The following is a 27,844-nucleotide window of genomic DNA, read 5'->3' on the forward strand; positions in this document are numbered from 1 at the left end:
TGCAAGCCGAGCACTTTTTATTGCTGCTACATAACATGCATGCTTTAGTTTTAAGCCTGCATGCATTTAATGTTTACTTAGTGTGACTCGAAAAACAATCCTCTTCTTCAAACCTTCAAAATGTGAAGGGAGAATATCTATATAGAAATGGAAAGAAGACCTTTAGAAATAATGAATCTGTACAGCACTGTTTCAAATAGAGATAAGCTGACTGTACCTAGTCATCAGAATTTCAGTGATATTTTGGACAATAACAAGTACTCCAGAAGTGCTCTTTTATGCCTATTCTCCTTAAGTAATCACATCCTAATTTATTCACACTCTTGGATTATTAGATTAGCATTAGTAACTGTATCGCGTGTTTGAATGAAATTTTTATATGTATTTTATATTTTAATAACTGCCCACTCTGGGAACGTATTTAGTTGTGGTCAGGAACAGACCAAATAGGCAAAGTCCAAATCTGAACAAGAACTTCAGCGTTTGGATACGGGATTCTGATCTACCATATGATGTGATCCTAAAATACAGGGAAAACTTTAATCAAGATCTGCCAAAGTTTAGTGTGTTAGTTTTAGCCCCGTCTCCAACTTGGTCACAAGCAAGGCTCACGAGTATTTAATACATAACGTCACTCCCTCAGACTGAAGACCTCAAAGTACCGTATAATCAACTAATTATAGCCTGACAGCTCCTTTATTGCCACTTCTACTGCTATGAAACTAAGGCACGGAGAAATTAAATGACCAGCCTAAGCCAGCAGGATAGTTTGATTTTTGAAGCTGTACTAGAATCCAAAGTCAAATCATTCCAACAGGTTTCCTTACTACGCCTTCCGCTGCATTTGCTTTCCTAAGAAAGCACAGACTGCACTCTAGGGTGTTAATTCAGTGTCTTTTCCTTTGAAGTTTCAACAAAGTAAGGATTAGTTATCTAGCCTGTGGTATTTATGTGAGTGAAATACCTTAGCCTGGCTCCTAGGCTTCCACAACGTGAGTCAGAGCAACGTTACTTTTCAGCAATCAATCAGATCCATCTCCCAAACGATTATTTGCTTCAGCAAACACAGAGGGCTACTTCATTAGGATCCTATAGACTTTAAACCCCCGGGTTTCTGGTGGTCTAGAGACGGTGTTACTGTGCCAAGTACCAGATTTAGGGATTTAAGTTTTACCTCTCACTGGAGAGCAGCGCACTCGGGGCCCTGGATATGGATATGGATGGGAATAAGGCAGGAGGAAAAGAGCTTTTGGTCCTTCTAAACAGTAGATCTGTCTGATGCAAGGATGATATTTTAAATGGGAGAAGAAGAGAGGGAAGAACTTTTAGCCTTCTGGTTAGGAAGAAGGTTGTCCTAGAAGTGGATATTTCAGTGTCACAGAGGGTCAGGGAGCAGGCAAGAAAGGGAAGGTTGAGCAGAACCAGTAAGCTGAACACTGTTGAAAACTGTCTCACAAGAGTGGTGTTGCTGTTTCTTTTCAATTGAAGTTAGCATTCAATTCTTGTCATTGGTCTGCTTTATTTTTTGTGTGTTTTAAATCATCCAGTGGAAGGAGAAAAGGAAAAAAAATTCTTAAAAACATCACACGTATTCAAAAATCAAACGAACTTCAAGTCACATTTCATAAGACTTTGTAATACAAACTGTGAACTTCTGAAAGAAAAATAGCTGCACTTCTGCTCAGCAAAAGGCATCAGAAAGCAATGGTGTAACCATGAACATTTGACCTATACAGCAAAAATATGGCTAGACTGTAGAATCGTACTCAGGGGATCTATCGCCAAGAGCTTCAACTGGGCAGAGATTTCCAGTTAAGTCTCTCCCACCCTTTTTTATCATCCCAGAAGCCAAACAACTGGTCTTTGGGATACAGAAAGAAGGAAGCTTTGGAAACTGAAGCACTAGGTACTCAAAATCTGTAAATAAGAAATGTAAATATACCACGTAAGAACTGATCCCCTTTATTTTTAACAGACACATGTAACCATATACCCATTCAGACAACAAAAAGCTACAGGGAAAGAGTGATGAGGCTATGACAGACACTTGAAAAGCATGAAAATATTTGTTGGGGGATGAAACATACATTACCCTCCAGCTGCACTGATATTGCTAGACAATACTCGAAGTCAGATCCTAATTTCGGATCTGACCAAAATATCAGTTGGTACCAACGCTTAACACCATCTACTATTTCCAGTCAGAAAAAAAAGACTTTGCTTCGTGTAAGTTTATTGCAGGTTTCTCGTCTGTAGACAGGTTCTCAGTCCTTCGCGCCCTACGGCTGCTCCCATTCAAGTGGCGCTTGTGCCTTGCCAAGTCTAGCTAAAGCACGCCGAAATGGGAGAGCAGAGCGGGTTAGAGCTCAAGCTGCTTTGCAAGGAACTCTTTAGAGGTTCCTCGCGTTGTATTTCCAACGGCAGCACTGCTACGTCTGCGCAGCTCCTTCTTTTGCCCTCCTGCCTCGGATCAGAAAGCAAAGGTAGAGTGGAAGTTGTCATTTTAAAACTACGACATAAAAAAAAAAAAAAATAATCTGTGAAGCTGCAGCAGCAGCAGCCAGCGTGTGGAACGAGATTTATTCTAAATGGCAGCAGCTACATGGCGGGTCCTGCAGAATACGTCAAAATCTTAGCGTCTGGCCGCAACTGCACCACACTTCTGAAGTGAAAGCACTATGTAAAATAAAAACATTCTCACTGTATTGTCAAACGTGCTCGTTAGGCCAAGAAAATTAACTGGCTGAATTGTATTTAGCTTCATTCAAACATCCCAAAGAAATAAGACGTAAGCGTATTGGGACAAACCTTCACCTGCCTTTGCCTTTAACTAGGCTGTTCATATCCACCGTACCAGTGTGCAAACCATGAATGCACCAGCAACACATGTTCAAAAGGCCGCACATACTGGAATAATTGGTCAGGCTTACTAATCGGCTTCTCTCCCAACCTCCTTAAATACTCTGCAGCATGCATTTCTCGCACCAATGAGAGGGGAATCTTACAAGCTCGCAGTGGAAATTCTCCAAGGATACCTTTACAAACAGTTTTAACAAAAGAGATATAAAAAAGCCACAGAATGGGTGCAAAAAATTTGCACCTGGTGTGAGGTGTGTCGACAGTGTGGCCAAAGAAGCACGCCTCCAGTGGAACCCTTAAAAGGAACGCAGCTGGATGTAGGTGGAAGGGAAGAAATATTCTGGAGCGGGAAAAAAGCCTACACTGGAGGTTGGCCATGCCAGCTGCATTTCATCGTTAAACCGGTCATTTAGCAAAGTACAGCCACAAGCACGCACGCACACACATGTATAAGGGAGCAATCTGTGGCTGACTGGTAGAGTAACAAAATACTATCATCTGCTTTATTTTGAATAACTTCAGTCTCGCAGAAAGACAGGGAAGAAGAGTCTACGGCTCACTGGACAGAGGGCGCAGCTCAGTTGTCATCATGGAAGAGGATTTTTAGGCCTACAGTTATTCTCTAGTATTTGCCAGAGGAATTCATCACTGCTTTGCCACATAAACTCTTCTGAACCTTTACGAGAAGTTACAACGGCATCTTGAGAGTCAAACACAGGAGCCATGCTACACCTGTGATAATTAGTTCCCACCGCTCAAGGGGCTCCTGGTAACAGCATCCTTTCGGAGAACTGTCAGGGATACCACATGTATAAGCCAGTCTGATGCCTCTGCATGCATATAGCAATTTGAGTGCCACTATATTAAATTCCCCCGAGAGAGGCAGCACCAACAGATATAAAATAATTTATTGCCAAGTGCGTTTCCATCTGCCCTGTGGGTCACCAATCGCACCCCTGCTCTGCTCAGGGTGCCAGCCCTCAGGAAATTAGATGGCCTAAAGGCACAGAAAGTAGTTGCGTTTTATCAACATGTAGGTCGTCTCTGATGAAAAGCTCTTAATCACAGACATAGTAGCACAGTACCCAACAGCATGTCATGACTTTTACATTCTCAAGAGGTCTGGCTGCTAGGCAAGTTGCTTTTTTTGTCTTTTTCTTAAATAATTAATATCTGTGATAATACAGGGGACAGTCTCCTCCTAACAGATTGGTTGCAGGAGATGGCTCTTATCCCCGTAGAACACATTGCTTAGTCACTCCTGGTTCAAATCCCCAGACTCTCTCAGAGGAAAAATTATAATGCTGCCCATCAAACCACCAGATCCATCATAAAAGGAACTTTGAAAATGAGAGTCAGGTGCCTAGATAGATCTGGTGGCACGTCACTATACAGGCCCCAAAAGAGAAATATGAGGTATGATCCTGGCAACATTACTTATTGTACGACATAGCCAAGACATGTGGATTAGCTCCACCGAGGGTCTTAGAAAGTGAGCTGGTCAGACCCACAGAGGATAAGAATGATCATGATCCGGTACAGGCTAACCCCAACACCTCAGGCTGGCATGCCAGAAACACCAGGCAAAGACTGATCGAACACAGTTTTGGAGGCGAGTATTGCCAAGACCTGTATACTTACCACCGAGTCCAGAACGCTTGCTCAGAGGGGATGGGATAATGGAGAAAGAAAACTCAAAAAACAGCTGCCTCAAGAAATGACTTGTATTTGTAAGAAAAGCAATGAATGCCTGGCACAGAGTAAAAAAATGCTCGTATGAAGTTAAAGTGAAAGAACAGAGGCAAATGTTCTTCAAATACTAGCAGCACACATTGTTAACAGTGCAAATATAAACTACAAAATGTTAGACTAATCTAGTCAGCCAGAATACAATGTTAGCCAATGTAGGAAATGGTTGAATTCTGCCACTGATGGCCTTATGGCTAAGAATTAAAAGGACAGGCACATTAAAAAAAACCCTAAAAATCCTATGGTGTGGTTACTTTTTCTTCCCTCCCCCTTTTGCCTGGCGTGTAGGCATGGGCAACGAGGCCCTCTCGGTTATGGCTCTCTGCAGCCGGCCACTGCGACAAGGCAGCGTGGCCTGCGGTGGTTCTCGAGAGTCGCTCGTCCCTTCGGCCCCTGGTAAGCACACAGTGGAGGATGCCACTGCGTCCTCACCAGTCCATGTCGAGGCACAGGTTAACTCGACATGAGGGGTGGCTCTTTGGGAGATGCGTGTTTCAAGGACCTGCGTCCTTGGCTGCTTGAGGAAAGCTAAAATCTCTGACAGGTAGTTATGGATGGCTCTTGTGGAGGTAGCCACAATGCCCAGCTGCAGCTCCATACGGCCCATGGACTGCGACATGAGACCCATGGACTGTGCATGCTCCCTCTTGATATTTTCCAGCAGCTGCACAATCCTACTGTTGGTTTCCATCAACAGCTTCTCTCCCTCTGTTAGCTGGGGCTGCCCTCTCCAACCCCGATCCCTAGGGACAGGCTCAACACCGCGGTGCTCTTCATTCATTTCATCATTTCCCTCCTCCTCAGGAGAGTCACTTTCAAACTGAGGAGTCCTACTGAGTGACTGATCCCCGGGAGACTGTATGTCCATGGTACACTCCGGAGTCCGCGCTGGCGTTTGAAATCCCTCAAAATCCTCCCCAACGTTGCTGTGCGTTTCAGACGAGGACAACGGCCACTGCCAGCTCTCTGTGGTCCTGGCCGGCGAGTCTTCGTCAGAGGCAGGCACCGAAGATTCCTGTTCTTCGGCCGGCGTGGACGGTGAGCTCCCTCGGTGACGGCTGGCTTGCCCCGAGGATCCAGGAACCTCCCCATCTTGTTCCCCAGTGACATCTGGCAATCAAATAGAGGAGCAACAACCACTGTATCTGAGGCCAGGCAGATGGAGGTATCTACATGCATTGGACAACACATAGAAAGAAGCCAGTTGGGAAGCCAGAGTGTATGTGTTTGGGCAAACGGAAGGGCGGACTATAGTTTAGTGACTGCATTGGGCACGTGGCAGTTGACGTTATTAACCGCTTTTTGGTACAAATGCACACTGTCCTGTACCCATAACACACACAGCCATGCTGCATCCCAAGGCAGGAACTACCAATTCACCTCATCGTGACTGTGACAGGAAATGTCAGTGAACCTAGCAAAAAGCTCACCTATGCACTGCAGTGGTGTCAGTCAGAAATCCCTGGGACGAGCTCAGGGCCAAGTGTCCAATTGAGCTTCCTGGGGTGCCAGATGTGCTCCACCACTGGCTGAGGGCAGCCCTTTGTTGTTCTGAAGCACTGCTGGCTATCTTCGCTTTTGTCCGACGTCTCACGTCACCCCCCGCCCCCAGTGCGCTCTCTCCCAAATCACTGCTGCAGCGCGACGGTGGCCGTCCACAGCATTTATCCCGCGAGCAATGCCCTCCCCAACATTGGCTGGATTTTCTGGTTCTTTTCTCCAAATGGTAGGTAACTCTATCTGAGGGCATTGCTCGCCAGGATCTCATCGTCTTCTGAAAATAAACTTAGTTTTGCCCTCCCCTGGCTACCTCCTCCCTTGCCTGAGGGCACAGGGCGGGAATCTGGGTGCAAGTGCTTCCCTGCGGCAGCTTAGTGTGCAAAGAGGCATTGTTACAGATGTTAAAGAGGAGGAAATTACGCATGTGCTTACTCTGAATCCTCCCCTACATAAAATGCACTCCCAAAGGCTAGAAATCGCTAAGCTTTTTGCACCCACAGCGATCACAGGCTCCCAGTAGAGTGCGATCTGCCCAGCACCGTTCTTCATTACATCAGTCAGTGGCCATAACTCTCACCCTTTCCATGCTTCAGATAAAAAAACCCGAGTCCCCTGCGGGGCTTTTTGGGGACAATTTGGTCATCAGAAATTAATCTGGGGCGGTCTGGCTAACATGTTGCAGTAGGGTAGCCCAAAGAGCCTGCATTCCTCACGCTCAGGCAAGGGACCCGCGGGAGAAGAGCTGCTATGGGTAAGACTGTGACCTGGACAGTGGGGGCTGACCGTGGCGAGCTGCCCGTGCTGCTCGCGCTACAGGGGTCTGAATGCCAGAGCATCCCAGCCTTGAAAAACGTTATTCTCTAAAGGAGTCATTTCTGCTCTTTGAAATACTCGATATGCTGCTCTTCAGACCTCAGTTTGAAGCCGTAAGCTTACATCTGGAAGGTGTTGCTGAGGTCATGTTAAGTGATACTTCTGGTTCTGTTTATGACTCAGGGCTTTTATCTTGTTTGATTTTTTATGTTTTTTTTTTATTCCATATGATTTTAAACGAAAGCTCCTTCTGACAGACCCAAGCATCCCTCCTCCTATATCTCAGTCCCTGTCTACCCTATGTGGCACTCGTCATTTCTACACCCAAGTGCCTCCAATATTGTACTGCTCTAAATGGGATTCTATGTGGCTTAATATAATTATGATTTTTAAAATTCTAAAATAATGGATATTATTGGTGCATTTAGCATATTCACTACTTCAAAGTATTCACATTCAAAGTATTCACATTCTCTCTGTGTCTGGCTGGACTGTCCAGTTGCATGTTTTATGGAAAGTGAGGATGAGATTGTATTTGTAAAAAGGCATGAGCTCCTTATGAAAATGAATTTTAGGGACAAACTGTCATGCAATCATTGGCTCTTCCACTCCATGGAGATTGGAAAGGGACCGTATATCAACCTAACTGTAATAACTGCTTCTTCCTTTGCAATTCTTCTCCCCCTTTGCCGAATACAGCCGTAGCTGCAATCCGTCATTAACAAACCTCTCTTAACAACTATCGTGTAGGACCATGAAATTATTTCTCAGCATTTTCCTATTTGAGTACACATGAAAAAAAGAACAAAAAAAACAGGGGACCTATTTTTACCACACATAGCAAACACACATTTCAGTTAAATTCTATGGAATTGGAGAAAGATAAGGGATCATATGTATTCATTCTGGTAGAGCCACTGGTCATACAAAATGTCTATTTCTTTTGACATGTCAGCAGAAAATTCCCCGTATTTGAAAACAAATGTTCTAAACAGAGCCCACTTAGCAACTGGTAAGTAATAGAAGCAAACTAAATTAAAAGTCAAAAACTGAAGCAAAACAAAATAAAAAAACTCCAAACCTCACATTAAATTATGAGTATTTCTGTAAATAGTATCACTGAGTTTAGTTTGTTCAGATTCAGGGGGATCATAACACTTTTGTTATTTGTGCATGTTTAGACACTTGCCAGAGGCTTGCGAAGAGAAGTTTCTCTGAAAAAGCATGATACATTTTTGCAAAGTTCCTAATTCTCTATGAAAATTTACCACTTGCTATCCTCCTCATCGTTATTTTCAGCCTCTCAGAGCTGAAAGAACAGCATCTGGCAGAGGTGACCTATAGCACAAATGACAAAGAGTACAAGCAAACAGTCACGGGCAGAAAGTTAATTGTGGAAACTATTGGCGAATACTTATGAATAATGAATACATTTCACAGGTTTTAGGATAGCCTGCTAACTTGGCTAGCAATGAAAAGGAGGAATATTCATAACTGTTATTATTCGTAACAAAGTGTTCATCAGCTCTAGTAACTCCGGTTTCTGGAAGCTTTGTGAAGCATTGACGTGGGGCGTGGGGAAACCGAGGGTGCGTTACAGGCACGGCCTTACACAAGCTTTAGGTCACTACGGAGCAATCATGGGTAAACTGCCTGAAAGTCAATGGCTGACACCACCTTGATGCACGTGTCAGTCTCTGCCCAATAAATCCATTCCTTGATGACCAAAGGTCGCCCTGAATTGAGACCGGATCTTGGTAAGATGATTGCACCAGCGGCTAGGTTGGTGCGGCGGAAAAAGTGTGGCGGTTACAGTAGGGGCACTGGAAAACTGGGTTTGGCCAGAAACTGTCTGATCGGCCAGAGAAGAGGCTGGCTGCTTCAAACAGCTGCCGGCAGTGGGGTTAAAGCTGGCTGAAAGAGTTCCCTCAACTGTCTTTATCTCATTTCCTTGGCAAAGGGGTGATTTTCAAAAAAAAAGAGGGCATTAAGACGGTCAAGTCAGAACTGGCTACGGCCCAAATGTGGTTGATCTTAGTTGGCTGTTAATTGGCTTTAAAAAAAATCTCTCCCTTTTAAAACCAAGCCTTAAATATAGCTAAAGAAGCACAGCTAGCTTCTTTAGGTATGAAGCAAAGGGAAGAGGTCAGATTCTCCGATCTTTCTAGTTGTTTCCACCTTACACACCATTCCTACATGCAGCATTTTGCTCACAGTGATATACACGATTTACAGGCAAAATAGGTCACTTATGTCTTTTATAGATAGCTTTACATTTATACCTAGTGATACCAGCCAACAAACTGGCAGTCTTCAAAGTTGTGACTTGCTTCATGTTCCTAACCTCACGTCCCTTGCTCTGACTGGGCATGGCTCCCATTTTGATCCTTAAATGACCAAGTAAGGGAATCAGAAAGGAGCATGTGTATGGGCTAAAGGAAGTATGAATATCTGGAATTCAGTGACCCGCTGCACTTTAACTTTAGTGTTTGATCTCTGCGAGTACTATGCAGCTATTTCCAACAGTCGCACGGGACTCACAGGTCTCTGAAGCCTGTTTTTTGTTTTACCTCACTGATTGTGTTGCGTTTAAAGAAAAAAAAAATGAGATCTGTTATTAAAGTGGTCCATGTAATAGTAACTAGTGAACCTTCATCAAAGTCCTGGCTATCTTCCTTTCTTTCCTGTTAGACAGGTCCTCTGTTTCTGCAGCGATGCCGGTAGCTGGCTGCCTGTTTGCACTGGGCTGATACAGAGCTTGGGCTGATGTGGTAGATCAGCAATTGCTCCTGGTGGCCACAGGAGAACTGCTCCATCATTTGTGCCTGCAGGGGTGACCTGTGGTTTGCCCCATGCGGTTCTGAGCGTGGTGATCAGAAGCCAGGATTATTCCAGCCTTTAGGTTCATGAATACGTCCAACATTTTGGAGCACCGCTATACCGTGCTGTCTCTTTGCCCCACAACAATCATTACCAGTGAGAGTCCTTTAAGTCTGCTATTAGACGTATTTAGGATCGTAGCAATAATTGGGTTGAAATACACAGAAAACCGAGCAGTCGATTCAGCTGTAGGGATAAAGGACTGAGACAGAGGCCAAGAACAGAGCAGGGCTTTGGATATAGACAAACTTTAGAGACATCAGAGGAATTTCTTTAACTTTTGTTCACTGAAGAACATTTGAGATTTATGCCTGTGTTGCGCCTTACCTGCCACTTGGACTGGCAGTTGATCCCTCCCCTGAGATGTGCTGCTCTTTAAGAATCCCTCCTTTTGAAATCCCACCATTTCTGTTTCACCTCTGCTACTGGATCGTTGCCTTTTCCATTATCTTTCCTTTTCAGATTCCCCACCAGTGGAGCTGGACGTGAGGGGTGGGGTACCGTCTTCCTGCTGACAGGTAGGTGGAGATGTTCCTTGGCCACACCAAGTGGGCCAGGAGCTCAACAACAGCGGTAACACGGTTGGGGAGCTTCCTGGGACCTGCCTCTGCTGCTCTGGACCTGGGCCTCTGCCTGTATCTGCATCATGCCTCCTGGGGTGGGTGCATTTTTCAAACTGCTTAGGTACCAAGGTGATAGATGCCTTGTAAATACCTAAGATAGATACAGACAGAAACTGTACCAGGCGCAATCAGTTATGCAAAACTTCATACAATGCCAATTGCACCTATATGCTGTATTTCACCCACCTTTTCTAGCATCTGCAGCCAACCACAGTCAAATATTTGGCACATGTATTTTTCCTTTTGAAAAGTGATGGGAACACAGGACATTCATTCTTCCTTGGTGTCAACAGGCCTAGGCACATAGCCCTTAATGTCAGGTACTGCATATGCATATATTTTGTTCCATCGCCTTCCCTAAATATGAGTTTGCAAGTTTAGTTTAATTTCTTTCAGTAGCCGATAAAATTTGTTTCCTTGTCAATAATCTGCAAAAATCAGTTACATAAGCAGTACTAAAACTAAAGGGGGAGTCTTTATGTGCTTATCAAAAATGCATAGAGATTTGTTTAAACTGCATTAAAATATGGTTGTGGTGTTGCTTTTTTCTTATGGAGTAAATTTCTTTTATTTTTAACTATAAGTAGCTTGTTTTTAGCATAAAGACCAGGAGTGATTATGCGTATAATTATAACTTTGCAGGTCTGAAAAAAAATAAGCATCTCAAACAAGTAGGTGCACTTATTTACATTGTATTTTAGATTTTTGTCACTTCCCACATATATATATATACATATATATCTGCAAAAGACCTTGCCCTGCTTAGTTTGTAAAAGAATAGCTGGGAAGTAACCTGATAAATACTTCAGGGCGAATACGGGTGGGGAGAACTACGTAAAGGACAAGCTGGGCAAACAGTGCGTACTGCAATCTAGACAACACTTTCAAAGAAGCAGATGAGCAAAATTCTCTCAGCTTTCCAATAGCAATGAGGTGGTAGCAGAAAGGCGAGACCCTACTGATTTCAAAGGAAAGCTTGATCAGACTATGGAAGTTCATGTGGTAACGTTGCTTGTCATAGAAGCAATGGTACTCGACTAGATCTCTAGCGTCTCTGGGAAAAACCGGGTGACTCCTATCTGCAGACGGTTAGAAATGGATCTCTGTTACATTAGCTATGCCCACTGAAAACTAACGTCTTTCTTTTTAGCTATTCAAATAGGAATAGATGTATAAAAATTCGTCAAAGACCAAAAGGAGGTAAAGTATAACTAGGCCTTCAACATACTGCTAATAATTTAAAGACTAACCTTAGCTAAAGCATTGTTTCAGAGTAAAAATGTTAAAGGCTAAGATTTAAATTCCAATTTGTTGTTTAAGATCACATTTAGAGGAAAGAAACAACAAGTTCAGCCTATAGTTATGTCATGTAAACGTATAGTTAAGAAATATACAGAAAAGGAATGATTAGGCTAATCCTCATAAATCTGCCACCACGAGCACATTTTAATCTGGAATTAACTTCTTCCAGCCCCGCCCCAAATGAACAATTTGCAGGATTGTGCTTAAATCACAATGCCAAAATCCCATATGTCCCGTACTGCAAACAATAGGCAGAGAATATTACTTTAGCAGTTAGCATAATGAGGAAATAACATAAGTGCTTTGCAATACAGTCAAAAACATAAGCCATTTGAAACACTCTCCTTCTATGAAAATTGAGTAAAAATACTTGTATGTTCTCTGGGATACTGTCAACTCTACAAAGTACACTAAAATCCAAAAAAGGGAAAACTACGCAAAATAAATCCGTAAAACATAAAAACTGCTTAGTGACTAAAATTAATCATTTAACATTGAGTATCTATAAATAGCATTATATGATTTATGAAAATGATTTGTATAAATTCACAATAAAAGTCTATCAAAACTTTCTTGAACGAAAGTCTTATTTGTGTTTCTAGGGCTGAAAATATCTTCACATTAGTACATATAAGTCACATTTACATATTATAATCACACCATCAAAAGTAATTTTAAGGAAGGCAGAAAACGGATAGGTTCAAAATCTTGCTACAGATACAATTTTCAAGTACCAGCTCTTTAACAGTATGTTCAATTCATGAAATAATTATACAGGCATTCAAAATGCACCTGCAATCCTGAAGCCTTACAATTCAGCCTACCTTGAAAGAGGAATGGTCATTGTCTAACAGTGGTTTCTGTTCAAGAACAAAAACAAAGCAGAGAATATAGTCAATACCCACTCCTACCCTGCAAGCCAGGTGGAATTTAAGTGGCAATTTGATGTTCTGTTTAAGAGACAGCATTTGAAAATTTGGCCTAGTCACAAAGGAAAGACAATCAACCGAAAGAAACCAAAAAGAAAGGTGGAGGACCTAAGACACTTGCAGCCTTCTCTGTTCTTACACTTACTCTCACGCTTCCACACCGAGGGGAAAAACCAAACAAACTATGATGAATTATCTAAAAACATTTATTTTTAATTATATTAGAAATTAATTAACATGGGTATATGAACATTTGAAGGAAAAAAAAGAGAGAAATAGCAGCAAAGGGAGTTTTGAGATGAGGGAGGTAAATCCTTCATCTCCCTGGCTCCTGAAAAAGAGAGAGAACACATTAAAAGTGTTGAAAAAGTTTTCCACTGCCCTAACTGTTCCATGTTGGGAAACTCATGCAATTTCTACTGTTCCTCAAGCATTTGTGACTTTGAATATATGGTTAGGTATTCAATTAATAATATCTGAGTATAGCAAGCGACGCTCACGTATGCCAACATATTTAATTTGTCTGTTTCCAACTGCTACAAACCCCACATTTTCTTTAACACTTACAATTCCTTTTCCAACTTCTTTTATACCATTGTCTTGTTTGGCTGATGCAGAAAGGTTTTGAAAACCTTTTCAATTACTGTCCTGTGGTAAAGAAAAACAAGTATCACGAAAGGGCGCTACATACTCGAGAACAAGCTGATAAATTCAAGACGCTACTAGTGTAAATGAGGAGAACGCCCACACAGAGACTCAACTGACCACTGCTCAGCATTCCCAGGGTTTTCAAAACATTAGTTGAAGCTGCCCACCTCAAGCAACATAAGCCCTGCTTCGAAGAACTGTTCAGTCCTGAGAGTTACCGGTTAATTTAAGATTCTGTGCCAGAAGTTGCTAATCAGCACATTGCCGGCTAGGTGCCAATTTTTTTTTTTTTCAGTGGAAAACATAGGGTTAGCATTGTTCTCCTTGAAACATGCCAACTTTCAATACTTTTCTCTTACAAAGTGTTTCAAAAGCACATACGTTGTAGGCATAGTCCTAATCCCATACCTTCTTACACGGCTGTGGACTCCCCACAAGTTAGACTGCAGGTCGTGAAACCTGTAACCTTGCTACGTCAACAAAAAGACAGGGCCCGTATTGTTTTCACACATATACTTCACAAATTCCACCCAGAGTCACTGCTTTATGCTTGCAAAAAATGACAACCTGATGACAACCTTTATCTTAGTATTATATTGCTATCTCATTAGAATTTCAAATACGTAATGCAAATCAATTACTTACACGGATACCCTTCAAGAATTCTTCATTAAGCCTGATGCCTTCTGCTCTCATCTTCTATAACACAGTGTCTGGTGAAGATCAGAAAACCTTCTTCCTACATAGAAGCACTGCGGATGCTGGGAACTATCAAAGGAGTCGACGTTGTGAATGCTGTAAAAGTTGCTTTGATGGTATTTCCATTGTTTCCTGCAGACAAATCTCCATCATCAACTCCACCACAGTGAAATAAAAAAATGATTTTTGAACCTAGACGTCTTTGTGAGTGGTTTCTTCAAACACAACATAACACTGTAAGCTAAGCCGCTGTTTGGCATTCACGTATATATATTTGCTCTGCAATTTCATTGTTTCAGATGCCATTAGAATGTGCCACCTTTGAAACAATGGACAACAGGAATGGGATGAAGTGTGAATGCTTATTGCAGACAGAGCTAATAATATTTCTTTTGAATGCCATCAACTGATATTTTTTCTATTCAAATGCCACTAAGACTTGATGCCAGGCAACAGTAGTCTGTGTTGACAATATCACAGTTATTCTGTATCTGAGAGGTGGTACTAGCATCTAAACCCTTCAAAGGAGGAAAATCCTACATGCGTATTTGGTGCTGTAGCCCGCATCAAAACCCAAAGATCAGCAGCAACACGTAGCAAGGGATTATTTTATATTGATTACCATATCGAATCTAAGCACAAACCAACCCCTAGCTCACAACTGACACTCGTGTGACACTGTCAAAGTAATATTTATTAATGCAGAAGAACTATTTATTTTGTCATTCCCATTTCACTATGACAATTCAGCCTGCTGTATTCTCAGTTCTGTACTTTCTCTTAGAGGATTTTTATATTAGGTTTTTAAAATTAAACACTGTCCACTTTAGCTTTCACTGAAAATCCCAAATTACTCACTAAATCAAACCCAGTTTCTGGGTAATAAACGGTTAGGAGCATGAAACTTTTAAATCATGTATCTAGATGTTTACAGATCTTAGTTTATGAGTATGTTCCTAAAGTATTGTATCATTTTAAAATTTTCCATCCACAGGAAGTTATCGATAAACAAGTCAAAAACTGAAGGAAAACCCCTTTAAAACCAAGCTTTTCATGAGCCACATAAACTCTTTACGAACGGAGTTAAAGGTATTATTTTAAAATATTCGTTTTGAAAGTCTAATGATACCTATTTTCTGTAGTGATGATGAAAATTATGACAAGAAATTATTTTCTTTTGATGTTTTATTTTTAGAGTATTTTCAAATCTTAGTCTTAATTTGCCACATGAATATTTTGGTTATCCTTCAGTATTAATGGGCTAACTACGCATTACCCAGAATTATATTTTAAGTACTGCCTCCAGAAAACTCCTGCTGCAACTAACTGTTAGTTTACACGCTGCCATAACTTCCTCATTCAACAATTCTCGAAAACCTACAAGTCACAAAAGAAAAAAGAAGCCTCTTCCCCCTCCCGGATAGCCCGCAAAATCCACAAAGTAGTTTTACTATTGCAAACACGTCCCCCTCCAAACATACATTTTGAAGTCGGGTGCTCTCTCTGAGTCAGGCAACTACTGTAAGCAGAAAGTCAGTGGCACAGATGAAGCACAATTTACATTTTTAGTAATTCATGCCAGGTAACTGCAGTAAAATGATAGTACTGTCCATGCCATACTGCTGTGAACCTAAAGATTTTATTATCTATCTCTTTAGACACGAATGTTGTATTTTCTATCCTGAATATAAAAAATACAACCTATGTCCTTCCCTTCTCCTACCCTCCCAATGAACCAGAATCCCTCTCAAAAGACAACCAACAAAACCACTCAAACAGAAACACAAAAGCCAGTATTTTCATCTTAATGCCTCCCTCAGTCACGACCCAGAAAAATGAATTTTTGGTTGACAGAAGGTTCTATGATAACAAGGTAAAGATTTTCTTTTTTATATGCTGCCAAAATATATTTTTCAGAAAAATACTAGTAGCAATGGGGTTTATTCTGTCATATTCTCTGAATGGAGAATAGAAAATATCACTAGCTGGAACCTCTGTTAGCGACCTGAAAGGAGGTCAGGAAAGAGCAGAAAAATAAAGAGTGGAAAATAACCCGATGTTGTCCTGTTTAACGTTACAAAGCCAAAGCTTCCCTGTTGAGAGAAGGCACTGCCTACAGCCTAGCCTTCCTTTTCGTGACACTGAACTTTGTGGAAAAGCAGGACGTAGACAGCTTTACCAGCTATCACCCACGGGCTCGGGGAGGCTGGAGACTCCTCCTTGGGCCAGACGCCATGAGAACGTGGAAATGACACAAGCCCTGCTCAGGAGAGCTTACAATCTAAGAAAGCAAAATGACATACAGGGGTATGGAAAAATACAGCTAAACACAAACAAACTTCATATACATATATATATATATACGGTTACATTTATAAAAACTATTAAAAGAGCACCACTATTTCTCTACCTGCCCCTCTGCCTAGCCGTCGTTACTGAGATGACTGCTTCGTAGGGATCACAGGGGAAGCGGGTCTTTAGGAGAGATTTCAAGGAGAAGGTAGTGGCCTTATCAATCAGTTCAGGGAGGGCACTTCATGCATATGGGCCAGCAGGGAAGATGTTATATTGAAAACTTAAAATTGTGCAGAGCAGCATTTCTCCAGGTCACAAGTTCAAGTGTTGTGTGCAAGATCCCTACTTCCAGAGACAGAGACGGTGTGGTTATGGGAGTAACGTTTGGCCATTAAAAAGACAAGTGGAATCACTAACGTAGGACTACACTGAGGATACGTTACTGGCCACGTGTTCTCTGTGGCTGCCAGTTAGCACAGTAACTGTGAGGAGATGGTATGGAAGGGTTGGAAAAGAGCTGGATACAAAGAAGGAAAAAAAGGCAAGATGAAGGAAAGGAGACAAAAGGAAGGAATGTGGGGAATATTTTCAAATGTAGTCTTCTGTTTGAGTTCTTAGTGTGTTTGTAATTTATTAACTAAATAACTAAAAAACATATACAATAATTAATGTACATTTGACACCATAAAATAAACTGGACCATATGCCAACATTTACATTATGTTATTATCCTTCACTATGGAAAGGTGAGAAACAGGTTAAACAAGAGACAAAATGCTTCCCCTTACCCTTCTTCTTCCGTACTGAAGCTTGGAAATAGAAAGGGAATGAACTGTGAATCAATTCTGAAGGTAATTTTTTTATGCTAAATCCTTCTCTGTCATTTTTGAGCATAAACATTTATTTTCCATCTAAGAAGTTAGTCTCTCCCTTCTAGCCTCTACTACGCACGTATCTATCAAACCACAGCAGATAAACAGCTTGGCAAAAGCACAGTTTATCGGGGTTTATACCTTAACTATAAGAAATTGCTCCCCTGCAGATATTAGGGATACGCGTACAATTTTATTCTTTTTCCTAAATTCTCTTTTAAAACCAGTAATTGGGGCAACTTATTGATACGAGGGCTTTCCAACTATGATAATCTTTGCAGATTGAAGTGGAAAGGCATCATTAGCACACATTATCTGCCATATTTTGGATTAACTCATTAGAAAGAGAACAACTGAGATGGTCTGCTCAGTATTATGGAGAACAGAGAAGCTAAAAACATGTCAATAAAACCGTGAGTAGAATTCAGAGCCAGGCAAAGGAAGTGACTGTAAAGGCTGCAAGACGTATCTTTTTTTTTTTTAAATAATACGTTGTTTAGCTTAGCTAGGAGAAATTACAAAAATATATACTATCCGGGAAAACAAATGGGGAATTTCTATTTCTCTTTTTTGTCTATTACATAACGAGGGACATTCAATAAAATTAAAGGCATCACATTTAAAACCAATAAAAAGGAAATACATCTGTACACAGCACGTAATTAGCCTGTGGAATTCTTTGCCACAAGACATTATTGAGACCATGAGCTTCTTTGATTCAGAAAAAAGATTACACATATATATTGATGAGAACATCCACAGTGTTTGTCTATACATACTTCCTATTTAGTTTGCACGTATATGTTATGAAACAAATGCTTATTCATTAGATAGTTTAATGGATATAAAAATGTGGGTGTTCTCATAATTCATACAGATGTCCAATATATACACATATACATATAAAGATATATAAATTATATATAAATACACACATACAATCTGTGGTTTATGTCAGAAGACAACTTTTAACTGATGATAGCAAGAACATTTTCTTTTTGGAAGCTGGTTTGGTTGTTCTGTAATTTAAGAATTCTTGTTCCTTCTGATAGTAGCCCTTTTACAGGACAAATATTAAAATAGGTAGACCACAGATGTTATTTATAACAGTAGTCATATCATCTGACAGGGCGGCAAACGTTCGGAGTATCATGGAGCTGGTATTTACAGTCTTGTTTAGGAAGAAGACAAATTTCTACCATGCTCTAGTATTCCTACAGCTTTATTAGGGGACATACACTTCTGGAACACGCATCAGGACTATTCTTCCGAACAGCAAAGTCTTGCCACTGTAATATTTGCCCCATCTGGATAGAGATGGGAAACGTGCTTAAAGATTCGAGTATGTCCCATGGCTGCTAGTCACAAGAGTTGCAGTGGTTTCTGCCAGCCGATGAGAACAAACAGCAGATCAAGTACTATAACCTGAATAGGGGGTGAGAAAGCTAAAATATGATGTCTTCATTGCAGAGGTGACTTTACTATTAATAAGCTACTTTCCCCTGGATAAGAGTGCTGCTGCTCTCTGCTTTAAGAACAGTATCTACTATGTAAGCTTGAAAAGTAAGAGAAATAGAATATCCTCAGTTTGACTTGCAGGGGATAGTGAAGGGGGAAAAATGGTGCCTAAGTATATCTGTCCCCTTGGGAAAGTCTGTTGATAAGCCAGACAAGTTTTACAATCTCTTAGCACTCCACGAAAGGAAAACAAAGCAAAACACCCCAAACCAAAAAGTGGCTCCAGAAATACTATTTTACGTTTTAATCCTGGAAGAAAAATTATGGAGCGTTCACAAACTGCTGAAACCTTTAGTCAGACTCCTAAACTTCCTGGCACGGAAAAGTCAAATTTTCTGAGACCTGTTAGAGCTATATAATTAGGCTGCTTCCTTTTGGTCTTCATTTGGTTGTTATACCATAGAGAAGACAGTAACCACTTCAGCATCCCTTTGTTGGTAAGAACTCCCACTGAAGCTATGTGACTTGATCGCTAAAGGACGGATGGAGTCCATCTGTCCCAGAAAACATTGACTTCCAGGGAAAAAAAAGTGGCCACAAGGCTTTGATTCCTTCCAGTTGGCCCTCATATGAGTCCATGCCAGAAAAAAAAATACGATTATAAAATGTGTTCAAATCAATGTAGGATTACATGGAAAATGGTTTTATTATAGGATAGACTCTATTAGTCTGCTATGAGGGATGTGGTTTGTTTTTATACCCAATTATCACTTGCTCAACACACTGTTCTAGTGTAATAGCCGTATATAAATATACACTGGGCTCTTCTCTTGGTATATATGGTCCATCCGTAAGATGTTTATTAGTCTAGCTGCAGAAATTCTACTTTTTAACGACCTACCAGATTAAGACCAGGAAGAAAAGAACTATTACCTTCCTCACTTCTAGGAAATACACCAAAATTCCCAAAGAATTATGCATATCTGGAATGTGGATGATCAAGCAGAGGAATCTACCATCACGTTTCTTAAAATTAGCAAATAAAAGACTGAACGCTCAATACTTTTTTATTACCAATAGTGAGAAGAATTAACTTTATATCATGCACAGAAGTCAAAGTGATATCATAATATGCACTTTTTCAGATCAGAGTCTAACGAAAACAAGTTGAAGTTGAAGCTGCTTTAACACTCTCAGCTTTTTAACAACAGCTTCTGGCAGCTTACCTTTATCCACTAATGAGAGGCCACAGAAATTTAAAATAAAACAACATTAGATGAACTGAAAATTTAGAAAGCAAAGCTAACAAAATATGATACGGCATTACTTTTTAGTAGATGTGCCAAACTTCGATGATGCATAAAATGTATCAACATTCTCTTGCGTAGCAGTAAAGGCACAAGTTTAAATAAAAATTATTCATGCAAATCATGCATATTTGAAGTCTCCAAAGATGCAGCATTCTTAAAACCTTTTCTGTTCTATATACTGTACACAGTGCAGATCCTTTTAGTCAATTTAACATAGAGATATATATATATATTTAACATTTCTATTATGTCAGCATGCTTGTCAAAAAACACTTTCTTACCAAGCTCTTCAAGCTCTGAGGTCATTGACTTAGACCGCAAGGTCAGTGCAGTGGTTGGAGCTCGCTTAGGAGGTGGTGGGGCTTTGCGTTAAACAGAAGGATACACAGTGTAAGTAAATACGCATCTCTAAAACACTACATTCACCTACACAATTTCATATTTATTTAAAAGAATATGCTACATTAAATAAGGTAATAATAAATACATACATGCCGAGGAAAAACCCCTGAGATGCTTTTCATGTACTGAATTTCTATACCCTGTCTACTTTTAGCGTAGGTTGCTTGACACATCAGCAAGCTTTTATGTAACAGGATACATAGAAACATTTAAAGCTAAATAACTGTGCACTTCTATTTTTCACCAGGAAAAAGACTTTCTAGAGAAAGTGCCTCGCAGCAGTTGTGTCCCTCCTTCTAAGAAATGTACACAGCTAAAAATCTCCTGCAGACCAGCCAGTCTCTGCCAGAATAATTTCATCTTTGAAGAAACTTACATCTGAGAAATACAAGAAAGACGATTCAAATTTATCTTAATAGTTATGGCAAGACTAGGGAAAACAGGCGATCCTCAGAATAAATCAGATCGGAAAACATCAAGGCAATCATCTAGCACAGAAACTGAAATGTAGCAGGTGTTTTAGTCTCCTGATAACCCGTGTTTCCGGCGGTCAGAAAGGAGCATAACATCAGAAAAGATTACACCAAGGTTGGCAGGAAAGTTGATTTCCAGTAAACAAAAATGGCTCTGGGACACCAGGAAAAATTAAAGATTTTGTTTTGGTCAATATTATATATCGGGCTACACCATTTTGACAAAAGGTGGCAAAGCAGTTTGAGGGCGAGAAAGAATGATGGAGGCAAGTAGTATAGAATCACGGAATCACAGACTGGTTTGGGTTGGAAGGGACCTTAAAGCTCATCCAGTTCCACCCCCCTGCCCTGGGCAGGGACACCTCCCACCAGCCCAGGTTGCTCCAAGCCCCGTCCAACCTGGCCTTGAACCCCTCCAGGGATGGGGCAGCCACAGCACCTCTGGGCAACCTGGGCCAGCGTCCCACCACCATCAGAGTGAAAAATTTCTTCCAAGTATCTAATCTAAACCTACCTCCTCCCAGTTTGAAGACATTACCCCTCATCCTATCCCTACATGCCCTTGTAAAAAGTCCCTCTCCAGTAGACACCATTCTTCCCATACCACCTATATCTACTATGTCAGCGTCATCCTTTCCCTGTTAAGCTCCATCATCTTACAGAGGTTTGAATGACAGGGTGTCAGGAGAAAGCAAAAATATCGCTCAGGTTCAGTGCCAGCTCTGAGGCTGCAGAAGGACTGCACAGATTAACTCTGAGGTCTGCCCTTGCCCAACACCAGAAGTGACAACAAATCTGCGAGGGAAACTGCATAAAATCCTGGACCGTTAAATGAGGCTGGGTACCTGACACTGGCCTCACCGTAAAGGAGACTGATGGCAAGAAAATCCTTCCACACAATTCCTAAGGTACAACAGCAATTGTCAGGTAGCAAGAAAGGCCACCAACTTGCATTAAAAAGGGACAAGATTCGAAAGTTCATGTTTTTGTCAAATGACACCTTATTGATAGAAGGCTCTGGAAAGATGACAAAGAACTGGGTTTGCTTTTATAGAAGCAACTTCCCTTTGGGTTGCGTACAACAGCATTTTTATTTAAGGCCAACACGACACATCCCAAAAGGCAGAGGTGAAAGGTTTGTTTAAAATGTGTGAATAGTAACTCTATCAAGCTGAAAATAATGCAGGACCATGTTTGGACACGGTTTACTTTAATACAGCAATTTTCCCCCCAAGGTGCTTTATTTTTGATTTTTTTTTAATAAGCAGTACATGTCAAGAACACTCACAGCGTAGACACAAAGTTTTATTCGTGGACAGAGAGGTAGCCCTCAGGCGCCAGCTCCTAGCCCCGCTCTTGCATTGAAGAGCCAGGCGGCTGTGAGCGACAATTCATGAACAGGGATTTTCAAAAATGCGATTCCTCTGTATTGAACGCTAGCAGCAGCAGTCTCTTCCATTGAATGGTAATTATGAGGGTCTAACGACTTCCCAGAGTAGCTGTTACCTGAGCAAACTCAGGGGTATCTAAGGTGAAGGAAATAGAGCAAAAACCTTTTTTTTTTTTTTTTTTTTCCAGTCTTTTTTGTTGGTTGAAGTTTTGGTGGTGTTTTTTTGGATGGGTGGGTGGGAAACATATTGACATTCTTAAGGGAGTAGCCCAATCTTATGATAGAAGTTAACCCATAATCTCCATTAAAATTAATATAAAAAACCCCAACCCTAGGCTGAAAAATACCCTGTCCAGTTTGTACCCAGACAATTCTTTGCCGAAGTATCTGTGGCACGTGATGCTGTACTAACTTTTCTTGGAGTAGCTGCTCTCTTGCGAGCAGCCAAGTGGCAGAAAAAGCAGCTCTATGTGTTTTCTATTTATGGGAGGAAGAGGGGTCTTCCCCGGCTGGAACAACCCCTCAACTTTGAATTCATCTAGAGGAATTTTCCCATTAAAATGTACTTTTTTTCCAACCTTAGAACTTCAATCTAAACATGTTGCTTGCTTTTCTTATTCTTACAGAGGTCCTTCCCAAAATATGTGTTTTGTAAAATTGTAAGTTCTCAATGATTTCAAGAAAAGTCAAACTAACCTCATTTCAAGTATGTTTGGAATTAATTAATAAAAGATAATTTGTTCTTTGTGCTTCTTCTCTCTCACTACTGCAAGAAATTCAACTACAAGATCTTCAAACATATAAATGTATAAAGATCCATGAAGATGAAATGTCAAAGCAAGCACGGCAAGAGAATATTACCCTTTTTGTCACACATCAGTGCAGAAGTCAACAGAACGAGATTACTCGAAATTAAATAACAGAAGGGTATTTCAAATTTTGAAAGTGAAATCTAGAAAGCAGAATTTATAAAACAGTAATTTCACATCCATACTCAGTTTTCAGTGGAGCAAGACTAAATGGACTCCATTAGAAAAAGAGAAAAATATACCTTTCTTTCTAGCTGTGTCATCTGGATCAAGATTCCTGGTTACTGTGACAACCTTAAGAACTAGGTGATTGCCCCCTTGTCGAATCATGTTCACCACCTGCCTGTGGCCAACTTTCACTACATTCTCATTATTAACCTGCAAAGAAAGAAAACAGTCATTTAGATGAAAAGGCAGAAAACTTCTTTCAGTTTTAAAAACAGAAGGTGGAAAGAACAGGAAGATACAGAACTTCTAATTACTGTCTTTTAATAAAAATACATATTTAAGAAACAGCGTATAGCTGACACGGTAACAGGAAAACAAAGCTAGCTCTTCATGAAATATGCAACTAATTTCCTTATAAAACCAGTTTAAAAAAAAAAAGAAAGAGTTAATGAGTTCAAGCAAATCTTTCCCTTTACAGATTTTATTTCCAATAATTAGTGTGCTACAATTCTGCATTTCATACACTAACATTTTCTTAAATGATAATCATTTTTCCTGACTGTATTATCCACAAACGTTTATACGCGTTTTATGCTAACATAACCAATGAGATACTAAAAAGCTTTTCTTTTCGGCTCATTCAGGAACAAAGGGTTTCACTCCTGAAGTAAACTCTCATGTTCAAGAGACGTTCTTTTATTCTACACGCTCTCCTCATTTCCCAGCATTTTCCTTCTGCAAGTTTCTGGAAGGATCTAATGTCCTGGGAGCAAAGGCAACGTCACAGGAGTCCAAAAGAGTCTTTGTGGAAAAAGATGAGTTAACTCTATGAAGCTATTTATGGTCATGCCAATTAAACTTTAAACTGCACTGCAACATTAAACTCTAAAATGTCTACTCTCTGGGTACTTCCTAGTGCTACCTCATCATTTTTGCTGTATATGTCTTTCCATAATATCAGTAGACAACAGAAGAAAGCATAGGCATAAAAACTGTAAATAAGCATGGATAAAAGTAGTTTATTTATTCATTCAATCTACAAGAAGTCACCGAGAGTTACCTGAAATCTGACTGATGGCAGCTTCTAAGTGCTGCATGTGCTATTTGAACATAAAAGATCTTGAGGAACGGAATCAGGGAAGAAGAGACGCTGCCAGAATACATGCTGGGAAGTTGATCTCTATCCAAAATTCAACTGACTCAGTTATATTTCACTGAGATCACTCGGTGCCTTCCAAAATGAACAGTCATTTTCAAAGTAAGTGTTTTTAGCCTCCTCTATTTATTCTGACAGGCTGGGCATCTCGCACTCTAAAGAATTTACAGTTTAGTGCAAAATCTCTCATTAAATATTATTGCCATTTAGCAGAACAACAAGCACAACCAGATCCACTCCAACCGAAATAGTTTTTTCACCCAGGGTATCAAAGGGAAATCTTGCCTTTTTTCAGGCTTTCGCTGAGACAAAATGCATTATGATGAAATAACATCTTGGTAAACGATATTTTTAATACACTGCTGCAGTCAAAAGTCTCAAAGTATGATCCCCGTGCTATGTCTGCAAGCTTGAGATGCTTTTTGAGATACTTTTTTAGCTTCATATACAGTGAGGTAGGTGTAACACATGCTGAACATCCAGACCTGTTGAGCAGGCAAATATGAAGTTCTCTCATTCTGTAGGTGGAGGATGTAAAAGAATATTGATTGGAATAGGGCTGTTGCTGTTTTATTTTACACCTTCTTAGCATCTGGTATTGAATTCCAAGATACGGTATTTATTTAGCTGGACCGACGGCCTCTAAATTTAACCTGTCTAAAACATTTTAGCAAATGGAGTTATCCATTTACTTCCAAATTCCTTCCAGTATTAAAACCTCAACCAGGTAATTCTCTTCCACACTGAAAAAACTCCTGCAATTAAACTACCGAATGCATCTTCTACTCTGTCTTTACTGGAATTACTTTTTCAGGTTGGAAGCCAGTACGGATTACAATATATCCCTTAATGCTGTCAAAAAACAGAGACCTCCAAATAAATCAGAAGTTAATATTAATGAAACACATGTACACTTCACTAGTGTAAAGTGATAAATGTGTAAAATGATAAACAGCTTATGCAGCATACCATCTGTTCGCATCGTTATGTGCAATGAGATTTAACATTTAGAGCAAGAGCAAATATATACGACATATTTTTTAAAGCTGTCTCAGAAACAGAACCTGTAAATGACTGTTTATAGCAGCTTTGTTTAAAAGGCACAGTTACAAAAGCTGGTACCAAAAAGATTTATATTGCAAAAATAAAAATATTGATAGGAGATCTAGAAGATTATTTAACTGAAAGAGTGTACAGAAATACTCGATAACGAAAGAACCATGAAATCAGCAGAGCAGCACCTCATCTTCAGCACCTCAGTGGGGAAAACTGCAGCATGATTACAAAGCAAGAACATCCGAACTGTCTGCAGCTTATAGGGAACTAGGATTTCAGTGACAGATTCTCTATTTCTTTTAACCTTCTTCAATATTTTATGTATAAGCCAAATGACTGTAGAAATAGTCATTAAACAGTATGAGTTCCAGCAGGTTTGCTTGATAGTTTTAGTCTGATATTATTCAGCAAAACTTTTTCAGGTGTGAATAATTTGATGAGACTGTCTCTCTGCATCCACTTCAAGCTTTGGCAGCGGGGAGATGACTACTGCATCTCATCCAGGCTTTGTAAACAAGCTGAAGAAGGTAAATTTTCATAATCAGTAAAATAGATATCTATTTCACCTATGCCAATTCATTTAATAATTGCATGTGCACTTGGTATTAAATGCGATCGCATTCTTTGAAACATTAAAAAAATATTTTTGCTTTTAGTGGAAAAGTGTTTAGAAGATGTTCTGGAGTACTGTGTCCAGCTCTGGAACTGTCAGCACCAGAAGGACATGGACCTGCTGGAGCGGGTCCAGCGCAGGGCCACAGAGATGATCTGAGGGCTGGAGCCCCTCTGCTGGGAGGACAGGCTGAGAGAGCTGGAGGGGGTTCAGCCTGGAGAAGAGAAGGCTCCGGGGAGACCTTCCAGCCCCTTCCAGTCCCTAAAGGGGGCCTACAAGGAAGCTGGGGAGGGGCTGTTTGCAAGGGCATGCAGCGATAGGACGAGGGGCAATGGTTTAAACTAGAGCAGGGCGGGTTTAGATTAGACATTAGGAAGAAGTTCTTTACAATGAGGGTGGTGAGACACTGGCCCAGGTTGCCCAGAGAGGTGGTGGAGGCCCCATCCCTGGAGACATTCAAGGCCAGGCTGGAGGAGGCTCTGAGCAACCTGATCTGGTTAAAGATGTCCCTGCTACTGCAGTGGGGTTGGACCAGATGGCCTTTAAAGGTCCCTTCCAACCCAACACATTCTATGATTCTGTGATTCTATGATTCTATAAACAGTCAAACCAGCAAAGCTCATTTGCAGGCACAAATCTGTGTCTCTCTCTTCTTTTTCAACCCAGTCTTTCAGTGTGTTTTCTGTGATCTTTCCCTGCAAAACCTTAAGTTCTTTTATTCCTTTGACTCTTCCACAAGACTTTCCTTCACAGAGCTTTCTTTCCCATGTCCTTCATAAAAAGGTGAAAATAGATAATAGAAAAAAATAATGTGATCTGGCTGGTTCCATGCTACATCAACGGCAAGTGGTCATCCAAGAAGCCAAATGCAAACAAAACTCTCCCTTGGGACCACCAACAATTTCAGTAACTCTCATCTATCTATTCCCGATTCTCAGGAAAAGCCTCAGAACTTTATATTCTTGAAATTCATACTTTATTACAATTTGGTTAAAACTGGGCAGTGGGATGGAAGTTACTTTGAGCGCTTTAAAAGAATCTGAGAAATAATTTAGGAAATAATACAATCTTACAGACCCCAAAGTCTTTAACAAATACCTAAACTGGAAGCCTGAGCTATCTCAAACTGAACTTACATTTTGGTTACGTATGAAGTGTTCTTGAAGTGTTTAAAAGAAAGAAGACCTTTGTGAATATCAAGATTTTTCAACTATATGTCTCAGTCCTTTTTCCACCTTGTATAATCAACGCACACAATTTTTTTTTTAGAGCAGTACAATGTTACAAGGCAGGAAAATTATGACTTAAGAGCAAGCTGGAGACAGAAATAAGAAAAATTCACAGTAGACATTTTTTCCAGATAAAATAATTTGCTAGGAGTTTGCAATGCAGTGTCTTTCAATGTCTTGAGGTGTTATCAGCCACATGGCTTATACCACTGTTTTACAGGTACCTCATGTAACACAACCCTGTGTGAACCACCCGTTGAAAGGCTCACCAAGGACAGCAGGTGAGGGACAGTGACACCCAGCCTTCGTCCCCAGCGGCTGCACCATTACTGCTTCGCTTGCAGCTAAATCTAACACGAAATGCAAACAAAGCAACGCTCATGCTTTAGTCAGCATTTAGAGGTACGGATGGACCTGTTTGCAGCTATGATCGGTACATGCAGCTGGTTACTCCAGGCACTTCTGGATACATTTAAGACACTAAATATTCGTATGTGACAGCAAAAAATACTTGCCATCACCTCCGCATAGTTAAGAAGTTTCATTCCTTCCTCCCAGCTGGTGGAATCAGTTATTTACACAGTTGCCACTTCACGGCTCCCTACAGCAAT

General features: G+C 40.6%; 2 protein-coding genes across 8 annotated transcripts in view; both read right to left on the reverse strand.

Moving 5' to 3' along the window:
• The window catches only part of SHANK2 (SH3 and multiple ankyrin repeat domains 2), a 377,060-nt gene that overhangs the window by 19,557 nt on the left and 329,659 nt on the right, over positions 1–27,844 (reverse strand). For 3 of the 7 annotated variants that reach the window (XM_074586402.1, XM_074586406.1, XM_074586404.1), the window contains 4 exons: positions 23,254–23,389; positions 20,219–20,299; positions 17,086–17,106; positions 78–137 (listed from right to left, as the gene is read on the reverse strand). In XM_074586402.1, coding sequence (XP_074442503.1) covers positions 78–137; positions 17,086–17,106; positions 20,219–20,299; positions 23,254–23,389 — 298 coding nt within the window. The remainder of the gene's footprint in view (positions 1–77; positions 138–17,085; positions 17,107–20,218; positions 20,300–23,253; positions 23,390–27,844) is intronic. The other 4 variants (XM_074586403.1, XM_074586407.1, XM_074586405.1 and 1 more) reach the window with 2 other exon arrangements.
• On the reverse strand, positions 4,570–12,764 carry LOC141742891 (uncharacterized). The gene is made up of 3 exons (XM_074586417.1): positions 12,551–12,764; positions 10,129–10,515; positions 4,570–5,718 (listed from the first exon to the last, which is right to left on the reverse strand). Exons 2-3 carry the CDS (start codon positions 10,205–10,207, stop codon positions 4,859–4,861), a joined length of 939 nt encoding a protein of 312 aa, XP_074442518.1. The 5' UTR covers positions 10,208–10,515; positions 12,551–12,764; the 3' UTR covers positions 4,570–4,858.

This window comes from Larus michahellis, chromosome 4 (assembly GCF_964199755.1).
Source record: "Larus michahellis chromosome 4, bLarMic1.1, whole genome shotgun sequence".
In the NCBI taxonomy this organism is placed as follows: Eukaryota; Metazoa; Chordata; class Aves; order Charadriiformes; family Laridae; genus Larus; species Larus michahellis.

What these genes read in the sequence shown, in the direction of transcription:
- LOC141742891 (XM_074586417.1), bottom strand. Translation starts at nt 10,207, where the DNA reads ATGGTGGGATTTCAAAAGGAGGGATTCTTAAAGAGCAGCACATCTCAG. An exon ending in ACTGCCAGTCCAAGTGGCAG is followed by an intron (nt 5,719 to 10,128) that starts GTAAGGCGCAAC and finishes TTTGATTGCCAG; the next exon opens with ATGTCACTGGGGAACAAGAT.